This window comes from Symsagittifera roscoffensis, chromosome 6 (assembly GCF_963678635.1).
Source record: "Symsagittifera roscoffensis chromosome 6, txSymRosc1.1, whole genome shotgun sequence".
Lineage (NCBI taxonomy): Eukaryota > Metazoa > Xenacoelomorpha > Acoela > Convolutidae > Symsagittifera > Symsagittifera roscoffensis.
The window spans coordinates 10012661-10031494 of record NC_087067.1 but is presented as its reverse complement, the minus strand read 5'-3'; the positions used below and the strand labels follow the sequence as shown (position 1 = coordinate 10031494).

Here is an 18834-nt window from a genome sequence, read left to right as displayed (position 1 = left end):
ATCAAATACAACACACCAAGCTCAGCAGCCTTGCTTCGCATATACCAACGTGCGCTCTTTCGTAGCACAGAACAACATTTTTGACATCTGTGTTTATATATACAACTGCATTCAATAAATCTAAAGCAATTTTTTTTTCGTTATGTAAGAGAAATCTGATATCAAGACAAGATGACAAGGTTTGTACCTACTTTTAAAAAATTTTAAGCCCAGCGGACTCATTTGAAAAAAGTTCCATCCATTTTTTTCTGATTTTTTAATCTTGGTGTTTTCTATGAAATCTTACATCCCCTTTATGGTAATGTTTGGTAGATTAATTGTCAAGTTCATTTCAATAATACTTGAAAATTTGTTTTTGGAACCTTGCACTAGCAATAGGCTGATTTTTCTGTATAGTCTTACGGATTTTATAGGGAAGTTAATTGAGTCCCTAAATATATATATTTTTTGCTTATAGCCTGGCTGTTAAGCCAAAAGATTTGGCTTTCCCGGCTGATTTCAAACTTTATGGAGGTTCCTCGGGAACTGGTAAGCCAAAATCAGACTATAAAGCAGATGCCGATGTGAAAAAACCGCTCATTTCGAAGAACTTGAAAGTGGAAGTCGTTTCCCAGCAGACGAAAGCAGCGCCCAAACCACCAAAACAACCTAAATAGTGAGTTCAAAATGAAATTGCAATTGCAAACTAACAGACTGAATCGATTACATTAAGTTTAAAAAAAAACAAACCGTTCCGTATTCGACTCAGTTTTGTTGAGCTTAGCTTGTCGGAATAAAGAAATGCAATTTTTTGTTCCCATGATATTCGATATATGCAAGTGTTTCGGAGAATACTTTTTCAAAAATTTGTAAAGGATCTGCTTGCTGTGCAAGCAGCACAACAGAAAACTCCAACCAATATTTGCAAAAAGTTTTTATTGAGAAAAATCCTAATCATAAAAATTTCAAAAAAAGTGATTTTTTTTTAAATTTGAACTCAAGCCACTGATATTTTTAAGATGGTACGAAAGCGTTCAAACAAAATTAGTCAGTGTAAAATGAATCAATGACTCGAAAACAGCAAGGAATGGTCCAGCTTTTTTAAAAGTGTTAAACAGCAAGTGGACTAGTATAAAACATTTGTAGAAATAGACTATAAAACTATAACAAATACTTTCGCTTGGTTCGGCTATATGTTTTGTTCAAAACTTTTTAAAGGAGAAGCAATAGACCAGAGAATTGCTTTGCAGAATCTTTTGACATTATTTGCTTATTTATCCACAATTTTTGACAAGTTATTCCGATCGCTTTTAAAGGTCTATAGAGTAGTGTTTGCTTCAAAACACTGGATGAAAAATTTAAAAAAACTGAGTTTATGTTTGAGATTTGTTTTCGAAAAACATCCCCAACGCAAAGTGTGAAGTACAAAGAGTTATATTTCCGTACGGCGACTTTTTAAATAGAACAAAGTGCATGTCTCATTTCAATTTGGAACAATTTCTAAGACGGATTAATCTAATCCGCACAAATACATCGCGCGTTACTTGCCCCAAATTGGCCAAAAACAAGCATACAATCACAAAAAAACGAGCACAGCTTAAATATTTTTAAATTTGAGCTGAAAAAATCAACATGTTTTCGAAAAATAAACAAAGATGCAGTAAAAAATTGCTAGTTAAGAACTTGTAATTTTGGACATTAGAATAGAGCACAAAAATTCCTTCAGTTTCTTCACAAATTGGAACAATAAGACAATTCGTACGTAAGGCGAATCTGTGAAGGTTCCGACTGCATTTTAAAATCAATTAAAAAGTTTTCGAAATTGATAAAATTAATGAGAGAAAGTTTTGTTTTCATCTTTTTTCTGGATTTTACCCCCCCCCCCCCGCACGCTTATGTAAATTAAGAAGACCAAATGTCTTACTTTAGTTCAATTTTGAACGATTTAGTCCGCCAAATATTGCGTGTTAACTATCCCAAATTGGCCAAAATTCTAATTTCAAACACCCTTAAATTAACAAAAACTGATTACAGCTTAAATCTTTTTTAAGCTAGAGTTCCCGACAAAAAAATTACTTTTGAAATGCTAATAAAAATTGAAATGCTTAAAGAAAGAATATCGAACTTATTCGGAAATTTCTCCTTCTTTTTCAGCATAGTGAACAGGGTGTCTTCGCACTCCATGCAGAATGACCTCTCTCGCATTGTGAGTGAGGTCAGCAGGGGTCAACGGACTAACATAGACCACTTCACTAAAGGTCATCTCAATGAACGACATCTCAACGCTATGGTGCCACCACAACTAGGGTAATTGTTCTAGCAATATTTTGGGGATACTGGTCAAGTGGCTAAAGTTTCCGTCTCTTTGTTTATTTTTTTCCTGAAAAACGACATCTCTGACGGAAGACTTTTCGCTATTTACTGTTTGTTTTTATTTTTTTTTCCGTTTTTGGAACAATTAAGTTCAAAAAACTAAATATTATCTGATATTTCAAGTATTATTTGATTGCTTACAATTGATTTGCAATTTTTTAAATTCTATTTGACTATTATAATTATTAAACATTCAATGTTTGTTAGGGATATTGAACCGAAATGGGGTGACAAATACTCGAAACCACTGCCGCCAAAAAACACCAAAAAAGTGAACAAAAGACCTTCAAGGTCATCAAATGACTACAAAAACATGGGTCATGCCCTACAAGAGTTCGTAATGCGAACGGCAGGAGCAAACAACTTACTCTCGACCGTTTTTGAAGACGAAGAAAAACAAACGTCGCGTTCTTCAAAACCGACAACAAGCTCTGCTAAACCGAGAAATGAAAAGTCAGATGAACTCGAAATCACGGAACTTGAAGACAATGCAATTCCTCGAAACGATGAAGTACCCGAAACGGACAGAAAATCTTACATGTCGGACGAAGATTTGGGAATCTACGAAGCCGAAAACTCGACTATTCGGGATGCATCTGTTGTTCACGATCCAAAACCAAATCTGGGAAGTCGTTGGAATCTAGCGCCTCAAATCGAGGAACTTCAACCAGGCGAACTGAAGTTACCCAAAATTGAGGTGTATAAGAAACCGTCGCATTCCCCAACACCCCCAGGAACTCCAGGGGAGGGGATGAGTAAATTTCTGACGTCACATTTCTACGGGGCGACTAAGAAGGATCAGTTTTCGGGTCTGACGAGATTCCAGGGACGAGTTATGAATTTTGATACGCATGAAGTGAAAGTCGTTTCCAACAGTATGGCTGCAAAATACTACAAAGACAAATTGAAAAAGGTGAAACTCTCTTTTTGCAAGTCTCTACAAAGCGTAGAAGATTTTTTGAAAGGTATTTTGAGATTATGGTCCCAACAAATAATGTACCACTAAAATCAATTACTATTAAACTAAATTTTGATGACAAGACGTGAAAAAAAAAACAGAAATTCTTGATATATGGAGACCATAAACTATACAGCACAAATGTTTCCTAAAATCGCTAACGAAAGAAAAAATTGTAATAAATAGTTTTTTTTAAATAAATACGCTTTCAGGACAGAAATGGTAAAAATAGTCGAGAAACTCTAGACGGTGAAATTGATTAACACAATTTCGATTCGTTATATTTTTTAGCTGTTGACGTCTCTTCCATCGCGTACAATGCGTTCCCCCGGTCCCAATCTGGAGAAGGTGTTTGCCCACGGGAGAGTGTGGGACGACCTAATCAAGGACTCTCCCATCTTCGGACCCGTGCTCACTGTCATCAAGGTATCTTGTTCAGCCCGCAAACGAAAAAAATACCCCCCCCCCCCCGCCTCACAGAGTGATTTTGAGAGTTAACTAGAATGCGTTTCACATAATTTTTCTAGTCGCACATTTGTTGTTAATGAGTTCCATGCTCGTATCAAACTTTAAATCATCCTCCCCGCCCATTAATTTATCTGCTGATTTTAAAATAGTGAAGTTATTTGCCCTATTTGTTGCAAATGAACAGCAAGAGCAAAAAAGTATAATAAAAAACAACAAAAATTTTCAAGGATTTCTTTAACTAACCCCCCTAAGGAACCTTGTAACGAATTGCCATCCTATAAAGAATTCACTCGAAGGTTAAGCACCTGTGAATTTTGTACCTTGTAACGAATCTTCAACTTTTGCAAAAAGGTGGAAATATTAAGAGACCCATATTTAAAAACTGTTTCATTTTTCAATTATATCTTTAGATTCAAGCTTTAGAATCTAACTTGGGCCAACATGTCCCATTTTTAAACCAAGTTTTTTGTCAAAACCGAAAAAACTATTCAAGTAAATTTTTCACATCGGTCCAGATACGGCTGAGAAGTCTTTAAATCAGGGGCGGATCTAAGATTTTCTCGGGGGGAGGGGGGATTTTAAAAAATATACAGTCAAATATAAATAAAATATACAGCCAAAATTATAAATAAAAAAGGCCAAAAAAGAGTTTTTAGGCACTTTTTGAGAAATTTGACATAAAAATTTTGTCTTTTCGGCGTGCGCTCCCCCCTCAAAATTAGAATATATTGGCGCACAAGGCGCCTTCAGAAAAGTTGTAGGGTCCGTAAGCCAAAAATGGATATCTCAAATTAGTACAAAGGGGGACCCTTTGGGTTGGCAGGTGGTCGAAACCCTGAAAGAAGGGGCGTCACCCCTAAATCCACCCCTGCTTTAAATGATATTAAGACGAACATGTTACTTAACTTTCCGTTTACCAAATAGTAGAAAATACAAAAGCACACCTGAATACAAATTGTCTACTCGCCCGGTAGGAACGGGAGCGATATTGACAGGGAGTACAAACGTCGATTAAGATATTCTGGATATGAAAGATGGTTAGACAAAAATTTTTAATTGCACTGGGCTGAAACTTAATCAAAAAAGCTAATGAAGGTCTATTCAAATAGTTTACTGTAATTGAAAAAAAAACACTTTGTGCAAAATCAGACGTTTGTCGATGTTTTCTGGTTTCAAATCTTTTTGTTTTGAGTCGACAAAAACCCTTAAAACATGAATCCAAAGCAATTTATTCAGTCGTTGAAAAAACCTGCGTTTTGCTTTGGTCCAATTGTTTTGTATGTTGTTAATTTTTTTGGAATACAAAATTGGGTTTTCTTTTTTTGTCCTTCGGTCAATTTTTGATTCCGCTCGGCTTCTGTAAGTTCTAAGAAAGAACTAGAACTTCTTAAAGTCCCAGGTGGAATAATTTTATTTCCAGGCATCCTCATGTAATCAGACACCACAAATAAACGTAAAATGAAGACCATTGAAGCAGCATTCAAGAAAATTGTCTGTCGTGACATACATAACACATTCAAAAAATTCTTCAAATAAGGCAAAATTTTTGAGATTTTTGGACCTAAATTGTGGTAAAGGTACGTAAACGTGGGGGAATTCACAATATCTAAAGGCCGAACTTGCTCGCTATTTCACACCGCCGCAATATGTTCCCCTTTTGTACTGAGGTCAGCGGGGCAACCGATTCCCAGTATTGTTCACAATCCCCAAAGGGTTGATTTGGTGGTTGGCTGCTCTGTACTGTACTATGCTGCTCGCCCCGTGATTCGTGCTCCTCCGACTGTATCTCACCAGTCAATCAATAATCGATTGCAACAAAAATTCCAATAATAAGAATGAATTCAAAAATGAATATTACAAAATACAGAGTAGCCTATGATTGGCTTAAATATAAATTAATCACTAAATTAAAGAAAGGGGTTCCCGATTAATATTATTTAAACCAACTGCCTCCTGCAGTTCAATTAACACCTTACTACTAACTAACGTTCTCCTCGAGAACTTCTTTCAATATCAATCGTTCAACAACGATTCCGCTATCCTCTAGATAGCCTAACTAAGATTCACTAACTAATCTACATTCACGTTAACAAGTCTTCCAACTCGTTCTCACTTTACTTTGAGAATCAAGCGACTACCTTAGCTTGTAGCCCAAAATGATCTCTAACTAACTGAGAACCAACTATTCGATTCGCTCGCAATAATTCATCTAACTCTTACAGGCTCTCCAGTAACCTCCAATTCCTTATCTTTCTTTACACTTAGTTTTAGTTAAGTCACGCCATTCCCTATCAGTCCTGACATCCGCCTAAATCACCCGTCAGCACACCCGTCCGACTATATCCCTCCTCCTGTCAACTCTGCCACGTGCCAACTTCGGTTTCTTTTATTAATCTTTTCACACTTATTCGATACCCGGTATGCGGTAGCTGTCACAATTTGACCAAGCAAACAAATGTCATACGATTCTAATCAACCAATTCCTGAACTCTGTGAATTTCAGCTTTCGAGTTCAACTCAACCTCCAAACCATGCTATGTTTACTCAATCTTTATTCCCAAGGCCTTTATCTTAAATATCCCGTTAATGTTCCGACCTCCCAAGGGTAGGGGAAGGCCCTTTTCATGGGTAGCTAACTAATTTCAGGCATCTAAAATTTCTATCTGTACTCTATTCCAATCCCGACCTTCTAGCTATCAGGGGAACGTAGTTCGTCTATTAGGGGTCAAATTAAACCAAAAAGTCATCTCCGGAGAGCCAAGTAGATTTCCCGTCTATTCATATTATTTAGGAAACTTACTTTTCATGCCGCGGTCCTATTACTATCAATTTCTTCTGGGACTACTTTTCTTTTACCCTGACTGATATTCTATTAATAGCACATTTGTCAAGCTAAACTGACCCCATTATTTACCAAGTCCATTTGAATTAAAGCCTGTACTCCAAGGTTGCAATGTAAAAGCTATATCTCTATCAGCTTCTGCTCTAGTTCTCAATATATAAGTTTTCCCCCCAATTTTTAGCAAGGTGACCTATTCTCATTTCCAGGGGTTGGGCTGGGAAATGCGCCATTTTCCGATGTTAATACTGGAGCTTTCCATGCAATTTTGGGGTCACAATGCCCAAAGGTCAACTTAAGGTCACCCAGGGTTCAACCGGGGCCAAACTTCCATATTTGGGTTCAAAATCCCATGCGGGTCCTAACTACCAAGTTTCATCCATATCTTGTTAATACTCCACAAGTAATACCATTTCTAAGGTCCATTATCACTTTTCCCAGGAAAGGCTATTAACACCGGAAGGATTAGCCGGAGGGTTTTCACTAACAAGGGGTCTTTTTTTGGGGTCTGTATCTTATGTCCATTGCCGCATTAAAATCGATATGCCCTCGCTCATTATTTCGCGTAATTTGCCTATTTCCGGTCTTAGAGGGTGTTTTTCCAAGTGCTAATAGATTCCGGTCTAGCCGCCGGAATTGGTTCAAATTATAATACAAGATTTATCATGCCACTACCTATCATCCCTCCAAGTTTCAGCTCCCTGCAATCATTGGAAGCCGAGAAACGACTTCCCGAAGTTAGGGGTGGGTTTGCTTACTTTGGGCATAAAACCGGAAGTGGAGGTCTTAGGGGTCTGGGGTTCCAAAATTAAGCTTCCATCAACTAGGCCTACAACATACCAGAATTTGAGCCCAACACCGCCGCTAGTTTCCGAGTTCTGATAGGGCCATTTACACTTCCGGGGACCGTTATCACTTGCCCCCAAGGGTCTGAGGGGTCCCGTTTTTTGTATGCCCGGGTCAAATCATCTCTAGTATCGCTCCTCTGAATTTCATAACATAAGCTCTCTTAGTTCCGACTTGGGGGGGGGTTCGCCGATTTTGTCAAATTTTGTTTTCTGACATAGGAGGGACAATATTTTCGAAGATTGAACTATTTCGAACTTTACCCTTTGTTTGCTGTACTACTTAACTTAATGACGAATTAATCTTACGCTCAGGTTACTATAGCATGTACTACAGTAGAATCACCAATTCTACAATCTTCCCTTCTAGTCTATTATTCTCCCGAATAAGGCTAAAAGTAACTCCTAACAAGGCCTTATGATAAGTTACATAACTCTTTGCTTCGCCGTGCTCCCTAACACTTAGTCGTTTTCCCTCCCTTTAAAGTTTTACCCTTAAAATATTGCGGACCCAACAGTTAAACGACGTTAAATAAACAATGACATAGCACAAAGAGTAACCTAAGAGGGGACGTACCTGAAGTAATTTTACTCTTCAGTGTACGATCCAACCCTTTCACAATCATAATCATCACTATCAATCGTCTGCACAACAGTTCAGGTGGGATCGCACTCAATGTAACTAAGCAGCAACTAATGAGATAAAAAGAGACAGTCTACCTTTGTAAGTGTTAACTCAGAAACTCGTCGATTCCAAACCGTACAGGTGGTCTCCTTACTCGAGTTGATCGACCGCCATCATCTGCACTTCCAATTTCCATCACCGGTTTGGCAGCCATCACCTCGCCAGCTGGTCTGTCTTCCTCCTCACAGGGTAGATTCGCTGGCTCCTGTTCCCTTCTGACCTCCAGCTCCGTCGTATCGTATGCCTCAATTGCATCTTCTTCCCTTCTAGCCACTTCCCGCATCATTCGTGATGGATCAGCGAAATGTTCAGGCATCTCCAGAATTAGCACATTTCTCCCGGGCGGATTAAATTGTGGTTCGACTGCTCGATTTTTCACAGGCAACAATCTCACTGGTACACCTCGTGGGCCTGGATCATGACTAAAACCCTCCCCGTTGTTCACCCTTAACAACTCATTTCCATCATATATCTCCGGGTCATCGAGGAAGTTAACCGATCGATAGGGTGTCGGTCGCTTGCTGCTAGTAGCCTCATCTGACTGTGCCGTCTCTTCTTTGAATCGCTTCAGCATGTTGAAGTGCAACAACTTGACTTTGCTAGGAGTTGACTCCTTTGCCATCTTGTACCTGACTTCGGACAGCTTGGCCATCACAACATAAGGTCCTTCCCATGGATCAAAGTGCTTCCTCGACTTGAATTTATCTCCAGCTGCGTATGGTTCTCCATGAACTTTCTTCCAGTACTGATCCTCCTGTTGTCGTTGGACCGTCCCAAGGATTTCTCTGGCACTGCTATGAGCACTTCGTCGTGAGGTTTCGCGTAGAACAGGTCAATGGGGTACTGGCACTACTGACCATGAACCAGACTGAATGGCGCCGCTCCCGTCGTCTGATGAATAGTCGTGTTGTACACAAAATTCAAATACGGCAACATCGTATCCCACGTCTTTGGGTTCTCCGCTCAGTACTTTGAAATCACCTTCGTCAACTTATCGTTATATCGCCCTGTCAACTCTCTACCTTCGGGTTTGTATGGCAAAGTCGGGCTTACATCAATTCCCAAGAGTCGGCACATCTCCTTGATCATTTACTGCCAAAGACTTTTCCCTGGTCCGCACGCAAAGAATTGGGAGTTCTAAACTTCAGTACCCAATGTTCCACAATTGCTTGAGCCACGTCTGATGCATCTGTTGATACAAGAGGGACTGCAATCGCATACATCGTGAAAAGATCCGTCAAAACAAGCACATGTTTCGCTCTGCTACTCGTGTCGCCATCGTCATTGGACCCAATATGTCCACTGCCATCGTACTGAATCTGATTCCGGGATCAATTGGGGCCTGAACCGCAGCTCGCTTCCTTTTTCCACTGGCAATCTGTGCTGCTTGGCTTAAGCACCACTGGACTTTTCTTTCGACATCCGTCCTCATCGTCGGCCACCAATATCGTCGTCGTATCTTCGCCAACATCTTCTCGGTTCCAAGCTGTCCTCCTCTGGTCTCCATTGAATCAAACTGTCCGAAGATTTCATTTCGTCCTGCTGCTGGAACTATTGTCAGAAGGTTTGGCATCGAGCAATCTTGCTGAAACCATTTTTTGTAGAGTACTCCATCTTTAATACTCAACTCATCCCATCTTGACCAGTAGGCCAGTGTTTCAAGTCCATACTGCATGACCTCCTCCTTCAGAATGATGTTTGTTCCTAGTGACGGCATATCAATCATCTCATCGCACAGTTCTGCCCAGTAGAATACTTGAGAAATCGCTTCATCTTCTCTCTGCGTCTTCACAACTCCGCCTGGCGTTTGTTTCCATCGAATCGACTCGCTTTCGACTTCTTCATTCGTAGTTGTCTCGTTGACACTTGCAACTGTTTCCAATACACTTGTAGTTCTTTACTTTCGCAGTACCTCTTCTAACTAGATCGCTTTGGGACAACCCCCAATTTTTTCATCGTCCATGTTTTCGCAAATCGCTCCCGCTGAGTGATCGTCAAAACTAGCTGGCCATCCATCTTCATCGGATGGGACTCCGTCGGATTGCTCGACGGAAGCTGCTATCTTCGCTATCAAATGCCTCCTCTTCTCGTTACTCGAATCGCCTTCTCCACTCTTCCCTCCTGGATCATGGGGGTTCAAGAGCATCCGCTTCGGGGATGCATTGGGTGGCAGATAACGTATGGGAACACTCTTTCACTCCCGTCCACATGAAATCTTCATCATGGCTGAACGTCAATGTGCACCGATTTTCCTTCAGTGATCGAAGTCCCAAAACCATTCCTGCTTTCAGTTTTGGAACAACTAGCATATCAAGATCTTTGTCACCGGCCCCCAATTTCAGACGGGCGGTGATACATCCATCCACCTTCATTTCCTGTCCATCTGCTGTCTCTAGTCTGCCCCGATATGGCTCAATCTCAGACGAGTCTAAGAGATCTCGAGCTACATCTGTACGAATGAGGTCAGTCGTTGCCCCCGTATCTAGCAAGGTCTCGGCTTGGTTTCTCCATCTACGACTACTCCACGGGATCCGGAGGTATCGTGACTAATTCCCACTTGCTCGACTCGTGGTTTCTCCCTCGTTTCTCGCCCGGGAGAGACCTCTGTGACACGAGGTATTCGTTCCAAAATCTACAGTACTTGTCCCTGTTCCCTTAGTGTTTTACTGTCTACATTTTGTTTCGGCCACTCGTTGTGGCTGCCTCTACACGAACCGTAAGTCGTCTCGTTTCGCTTCGGTGCCTGTAGTCTCTGTACGTCGGCCGGCACAAAGCCTATTTTGAACTCGCTCATTGCCCCCGGCCCTCGGTAGTTTAAATGAACCGAAGCCTTTCTCAGACACTCCTTCGCAAAGTGTCCTGGCTGACCACATGTATAGCAGTCGCCACAGGGTGCCTGGCTTTTCATCCCGTAGCGTCCGACTCCACTGTTCTGGTAACTCCGACGGTCCTCGCCCGGTTAAGGGTCAAAGAGCTGCCGGTTTCGTTGGGTTTGGTCAGGGCGGGATAGATTCTTCGAGTGGGGGGCAGGAATAATAGAATTGACAAACCTACCCATCATAGACGTCATATTCTGCATCTGTTTCAGAAGATCACTCTGGACACTCACCAATTGGTCGATTTGAAGATCAGTGACCGCCTCCTGTCGTCCCAAATTGGTCCCGACATGTGGCAGCCGATTGCTCTGTCCACCAGCACCGCGACTAGCCTCTGCCCCCTGCTCTGGTACATTCTCGGCCACTCTCACGAAATGCAGCCTCTTTCTGTTTCTGGTCCGTGACGTCTTGTTGACTTGCTCCAGGGCTTGGGCCCGAGCAACGGCCTGAGCGAGGCTCCCCAAATCTTCCCGCAAGAGCTGGTCTTGGAGCTCCGCATCAAACAGCCCGTCGATGAACTGCTCACGGTTCATGTCATCTCTAGCTTGGGATCCGATGTTCACATTGGCTACATCCCCAAGGGACCGGACTCGTCTGGAGAACTCCCTAAGACCCTCCTTTTCACCTTGCATCAGACTTTTGAACTCCGCTCGGGCGCATGCGTGCGTCGGAAACGGCATCATCCTGTGATCGAGTTCGGCGAGCATCCTAGCCAACGTTGGCTCGTCATAGCCCTCGATCTCTTCTCAAAAGTGGGCTGTCATGCTTGTAATTTCGTCCAACGCCCAGCTCATGAAACAGGTTGGCAGGACCATCCTGGCCTGCTCGTCCTCCCAGCGGTTGGCGTCCGCGACCCAAGCGAAATGCTTTCTCCAGTCTGCCCAGTTTTGATAGGTACTGGAAAGAAAACGATCCGGCCGTATTGTCCCGAATCCAAATACGCCTTGTTGTCTGTCCAGCGCGTTCGCTGCTGCAACTGCCGCTTCAGCAATCAGCCGCCGGTCCTGTTCTTCCATATCGTCAAATAGCAACACACACCCTCTGTGCAACTGCAATCCAGAATTGGCCCACCCAGGAGCGCCACTGTAAACGTGGGGGAATTCACAATATCTATAGGCCGAACTTGCTCGCTATTTCACACCGCCGCAATATGTTCCCCTTTTGTACTGAGGTCAGTGGGGCAACCGATTCCCAGTACTGTTCACAATCCCAAAAGGGTTGATTTGGTGGTTGGCTGCTCTGTACTGTACTATGCTGCTCGCCCCGTGATTCGTGCTCCTCCGACTGTATCTCACCCGTCAATCAATAATCGATCGCAACAACAATTCCAAGAGTAAGAATAAAGTAAGAAATGAATATAAACAAATACAGAGTAGCCTATAATTGGCTGTAATATAAATTAATCTTTCAATTTAAGAAACGGGTTTGCGATTACTATTATTTAAACCAACTGCCTCCTGCAGTTCAATTAACACCTAACTACTAACTAACGTTCTCCTCGAGAACTTTTTTCAATATCAATCGTTCAACAACAATTCCGCTATCCTCTAGATATCCTAACTAACATTCACTAACTAATCTACATCCACGTTAACAAGTCTTCCAACTCGTTCTCACTTTACTTTGAGAATCAAGCGACTACCTTAGCTTGTAGCCCAAAATGTTCTCTAACTAACTGAGAACCAACTATTCGATTCGCTCGCATTAATTCATCCGACTCTTACAGGCTCTCCGGTACCCTCCAATTCCTTATCTTTCTTTACACTTAGTTGTAGTTAAGTCACGCCATTCCCTATCAGTCCTGACATCCGCTTAAATCACCCGTCCGCACACCCGTCCGACTATATCCCTCCTACTGTCAACTCTGCCACGTGCCAACTTTGGTTTCTTTTATCATTCGTTTCACACTTATTAGATACCCGGTATGCGGTAGCTGTCACAATTTGACCAAGCAAACAAATGTCATACGATTCTAATCAACCAATTCCTGAACTCTGTGAATTTCAGCTTTCGAGTTCAACTCAACCTCCAAACCATGCTATGTTTACTCAATCTTTATTCCCAAGGCCTTTATCTTAAAAATCCCGTTAACGTTCCGACCTCCCAAGGGTAGGGGAAGGCCCTTTTCATGGGTAGCTAACTAATTTCAGGCATCTAAAAATTCTATCTGTACTCTATTCCAATCCCGACCTTCCAGCTATCAGGGGAACGTAGTTCGTCTATTAGGGGTCAAATTAAGCCAAAAAGTCACCTCCGGAGAGCCAAGTAGATTTCTCGTCCATTCATACTATTTAGGAAACTTAACTTTCATGCCGCGGTACTATTACAATCAATTTCTTCTGGGACTACTTTTCTTTTACCCTGACTGATATTCTATTAATAGCACATTCGCCAAGCTAAACTGACCTCATTATTTACCAAGTCCATTTGAATTAAATCCTCTACTCCAAGGTTGCAATGTAAAAGCTATATCTCTATCAGCTTCTGCTCTAGTTCTCAATATATAAGTATTTCCCCCAATTTTTAGCAAGGTGACCCATTCTCATTTCCAGGGGTTGGGCTGGGAAATGCGCCCCTTTCCGGTGTTAATATTGGAGCTTTCCATGCAATTTTGGGGTCACGATGCCCAAATGTCACTTTAAGGTCACCCAGGGGTCAACCGGGGCCAAACTTCCATATTTGGGTTCAGAATCCCATGGGGGTCCTAACTACCAAGTTTCATCCATATCCTGTTAATACTCCACAATTATACCATTTCTGAGGTCCATTATCCTTTTTCCCAGGAAAAGCTATTAACACCGGAAGGAGTCGCCGGAGGGTTTTCACTCACAAGGGGTCTTTTTTCCGGGTCCGTATCTTATGTCCACTGCCGCATTAAAATCGATATGCCCTCGCTCATTATGTCGCGTAAATTGCCAATTTCCGCTCTATGGGGTGTTTTTCCAAATGCTAATAATGCCGGTCCAGCCGCCGGAATTAGTTCAAATTATAATACAAGATTTATCTTGCCACTACCTATCATCCCTCCAAGTTTCAGCTCCCTGCGATCATTGGAGGCCGAGAAACGACTTCCCGAAGTTAGGGGTGGGTTTGCCTACTTTGGGCATAAAACCGGAAGTGGAGGTCTTAGGGGTCTGGGGTTCCAAAATTAAGCTTCCATCAACTAGGCCTACAACATACTAGAATTTGAGCCCAACACCGCCGCTAGTTTCCGAGTTCTGATAGGGCCATTTACACTTCCGGGGACCGTTATCACTTGCCCCCCAAGGGTCTGAGGGGTCCCGTTTTTTGTATGCCCGGGTCAAATCATCTCTAGTATCGCTCCTCTGAATTTCATAACATAAGCTCTCTTAGTTCCGACTTGGGGGGGGTCCGCCGATTTTGTCAAATTTTGTTTTCTGGCATAGGAGGGACAATATTTTCGAAGATTGAACTATTTCGAACTTTACCCTTTGTTTGCTGTCCTACTTAACTTAATGACGAATTAATCTTACAATCAGGTTACTATAGCATGTACTACAGTAGAGTCACCAATTCTACAAGGTATATTGTATTGCATAGAGACCCAATAAGTCAATTAGGTACTTGCTTAGAAGTTATGTCCCGCCGTTTTTGATGAATCCCACTCAAAATTTCGTTTAGAAAAATTTAAGTTATTCTTGAAGTACTTTGAGTGGATGAAAACAAAAAGAAAGCTTCTAAACATTTTTTCGTTGGATTTGCCCCAAAATTTACTATAAAACTAAATTATTGCAAGTATCAATTCATTGACAAAACTTAGACACTACTTTAAAACTTTTATGTCTAACTTTTAAATGGAGTTTTTCTGGACCATACTTCTAAGCGAGGTTTTTAACGGGGCCATACTTCTAAACGAGTACCGTCAATTGCTATAACGTAACAAAAAAAACTAACGAAAACGTAGATATAGTATAAATGGGTTACAAATATAAATTCACCCATTTCGAGGACAAACTATGCACTAGATAGGCGCACTGTTTGGTGTGTGCGGGTCACTGAAATGCAGAGACAAGTTTTTTAACATATTTCAAATTGCACAAATTCACCAGATTCCGCGAACAAACACCTTGTAACTTCGTCAAGAGTTTGTTCTTTAAAAAAGCCCCTGCCCAAAAATTAGATAAATCTATGCTTAAAAAGTTTCTTTTTTTACCGTTTTAAGTTCACTATGTCAAACGTTTGTGCTGCGTCTCGGTTCGGGTTGAAAATGCTTAGATATTTGTCGATCAATCAGTAATCAAGGGTCAAGGGAGGATTATTAAGGATTGATTTCAAGAAGAAAGTTTTGCATCAAGGTTGTAGTTCTGAAGAGTGCATAATATTGCAAGATTCGTGCAAGATTCTTGCAAAGTTTGCATTTGCTTGCAAGATCCTTGCAAATTTTACATTCCAAGTGCAGTAAGGGCGTGTACATCCTACGCAGCTGGTATCAAAATTTGATACCTATTTTTGTAGTCTAAAATATGTGTGTTTTGTAATTTAAGAATGAGTACGACAATTACCTGCGTCACTTAGCTGTGAACGAGAGAAGAAAACTGGAGTCTGGCTCTCTGGAAAGCGAAGTGACTGGACTACTCACAGCCGGCACTTTTTTACCCATGCCGGCCCACTCGGCCGAAGCGGCAAATAGCCGAGGAGGTGTGAACAGTTTGGATGGCGGTAGTGGTGACGTAATAGAGGAGGAGGAGTTGCGTAACAGCGAGATGGAAAATGAAATTGAGATGATACTGCAAGACAATAAAGAGTAAGATCATTCGAAAGTCGTAAACGTTCCTGGAATTAATTTGAAAAACTTTGCAAAAACCAAATATAATTTTGCAAAATTTAAGTAGATTGCAAAAATTATTACTAAGTTTGCAAAAAATAGAAAAAATAGCAAAAATTGGTATCCTTTAAACGCTAAACGCGGAGTTACACGGCTTCAGTCTTTTATGTTGAAGAGGTTAAAAAACCTTTAAAACATTACTTTAACCAATCATAATACATTTGTGTTTTTTTTAATTACACTAAAATGCTACTGCACAGAGATGTTTTGTGTGTTTAGTTTGCACGAGCAGATCAAGTCTTTAAAGCGACGAGTCGAGGCGAAGAAAGAGATCAGAAGACAGTCGCTCCTGGGAGGTGAGTTCTGGACTCCTGTAGGGTAGACGCCCTGGCTTTTTTCCATTATAACCCCCAGCAAATTATTGCTGCTCTAAAATACAAAAACTCTTATATGGTGGAACTACAACTTTTTTTTAAACCAGATTGAGAGAGTTATAATGGAAAAGAGCCGATGATGCCATCATTATGGCAGTTTTGCACCGGAAGCTTATCAATTCCTAGTTCTTAATGTATTTTCAGAGCCCCCAACCAGCAGCGAAGGTTCCGATGGCCAAATTGGATTACACCAAGAAGATGAACAGAATATTCCGAGTGGTGGTGTTAGTAAAATGAGCAGAGCCGAACTGCTTTTGGGGCTCAAGGAAGAGATAGTTGCAAGTATGGAGAGAATAGATTCGATAAGACAGGAGATGAAACACGACATGGTTCCCAAAGCACTCACCCACTCAATCAAACAACTAGCACAACAGGACCAGGTCAGATTTTGACAGAAAAAGATCCTAGCAATTTTGCCAGAGCGTTTTCAAATGAAGCTGAATTTGTCTATGGCCAGCATTCAGGACAATGTTTTTTCTTTAAGACCGAGGACCTCTTAAAAATCAAGGACTTTTAACTAAGTTCCCATGAGGATATTTTGGTTTTAAAGGTCCTCGATTGTTAAAAAAGTTGAAGAAAAAAATTATCCTAAAAAGTTTCCTGTTAGATGACGAATAAATTAAAATTAAATTGGCCATAATTAAAACTGAAATATGCGAAAATCGGATGAAATAAACGTGAGATCTGTAGGCTTAACATCGATAGCTTAACAATTTCGGACATCCTGGTCCTTGGGAATAAAAATCGATACAAAAAGTCGTAATCAAATTCTAAGCTATCGACCAAAACTTGTTCGTGTTGTTGTTCAGAAGAAGATAGAGAGGTATGGTGAACTGTGCGAGCGAGTGATCGAGACCTCTACTGAGGTGGGCAAAGAGTTCAATGATCACCTGTCCAAAGCTGTCATCTCTCCCATAGAAATAAAGTGAGTCTACTTTAAGCAACTTTGCATCTCCATAACATCTTGCCTTTCTAAAAATCGAAAAATTCCAAATCTCTTTTTCAAGCCTTCCACCAATTCTGCAAGGACTGCAAAATAATTCATAATGCAATTGATCCCAATATATATGATAGTTTTTTCGCCATTATTTGTTTGCAACTTGCTGTCAAGTTCAAAGATCCCAACTCTTGAAGTGTTACCAGATAGAACTACAAGTTTCTTTTTTTTGCACTTTTTCCGGACGAAAATGGCAAAAAAAATCAAAAAAAAAACTTTTCAAAGACAAATCTAGTTGTCATGATAGCATAACATCTACAAGCCAATTTTTGACGAAACTTTTTTTTGAACGTTTACTAATTGTTTACTTCCTAAACCACTTCAAAATGGCAAAAGTTGCCCCAGCTTATGAAGCCAAAGTTCGACACGAGTGTGATAAATTCAGGCAATTTAGCATCATGCCATCCTTCCGCGGAAGTTTTGAAAGAGTTATCTATAATCAATTGCTCAAATTTATCAAAGAGAAAAATGTCATACACTTTGCATTTCAACCAAAAAAGTCATGTGTTGATATATTAACGAAACTCAATGAATTCATGCGTGAAGCAATTGACAAACGAAATACAGATTTTGCTTTGTATATTGACTTTAAAAAACGTTTGACATAAATCATGATAATTTAATTGCAGAGCTACTGAAAAATTTAACCTGTTGATAGATATTAATTCGCCGAAACTGATGGTAAAAATTCTAATTACAAACCAATTTCGTTTTTTGTACCTCAAGGCTCAGTTTTAGGGCCCTTACTTTTTCTAATGTGTATCAATGATGTAAAATTGTCTTGCAAGAGAATTGACACTGTTTTGTGTACAAGAGATACTACTATTTTCTGAGCTGACAAAGAAAACAAGGACATTTCTGGAAAAAAACCAAACTCTACGAGAACTGAATTGAACTGAACGTACCGAAAAATAGTTTTAGTGTATTTCAAATCATTTTACTCACTGTGTTTTACTAGAATGTTATGGCGCAAACTGAAAACAATGAATGTGGCTGGGAAGTATGTTTTAACGAGTGAGAGACCAACGATGTCCTCCGAAGGAACTGTTGTCATTCCTGAATCGACCAATCAGAAGCTAGAAGAGGCTGTTAATATTAGCCAATCAGACATCGAGGCTGTAAATGTGGAGCAACAATTTGAGGATCAAATCAGTCAATCAGCGCCAGCTGCATTCGAAGCCAGGCCGGAATCGAGCAAACGAGAAGATTTTGATTTCTACTTCTGAATCGATGGACTTGAAAAAATTGTATTTATCATAGCGCCAATACAGAAAGACACGAAACAAACAAAAGTATTTGAGAGGGGGTAATTTAGTCTAAATGCTCCATAAATTTTTCAAGCCAGAGGACAATTTTAATTAAGAAAGGCATGGTTGCTGCACTGCATCTATTTGGCTGTAAGCCAATCCGGGTTGAATTTGAAGACTTTTTCTATTATGCGGCTAAAAATTTCAATTATCCCTTTTTCCAATTATTCTTATGTGTGTCATACTTTTTCCTTTATTATTGTATGACAACTCGTCTTTTTCTGAAATATAATTATTATTTTTTGATTATATAAAATAAGTTTCTCTGATTTTTGAGCTTTTTTTGT

At 40.6% G+C, this 18834-nt stretch overlaps 2 protein-coding genes across 2 annotated transcripts in view; one reads left to right on the top strand and one right to left on the bottom strand.

Annotated features, from left to right (window-relative positions):
* Nucleotides 1-18834, bottom strand: part of LOC134847523 (cyclic nucleotide-binding domain-containing protein 1-like) — a 380437-nt gene that overhangs the window by 37704 nt on the left and 323899 nt on the right. The window lies entirely within an intron of this gene.
* Nucleotides 41-18606, top strand: LOC134847522 (uncharacterized). The gene is made up of 10 exons (XM_063864573.1): nt 41-179; nt 458-655; nt 2134-2286; nt 2560-3265; nt 3602-3736; nt 15529-15788; nt 16089-16165; nt 16388-16623; nt 17053-17168; nt 18199-18606. Exons 1-10 carry the CDS (start codon nt 172-174, stop codon nt 18464-18466), a joined length of 2157 nt encoding a protein of 718 aa, XP_063720643.1. The 5' UTR covers nt 41-171; the 3' UTR covers nt 18467-18606.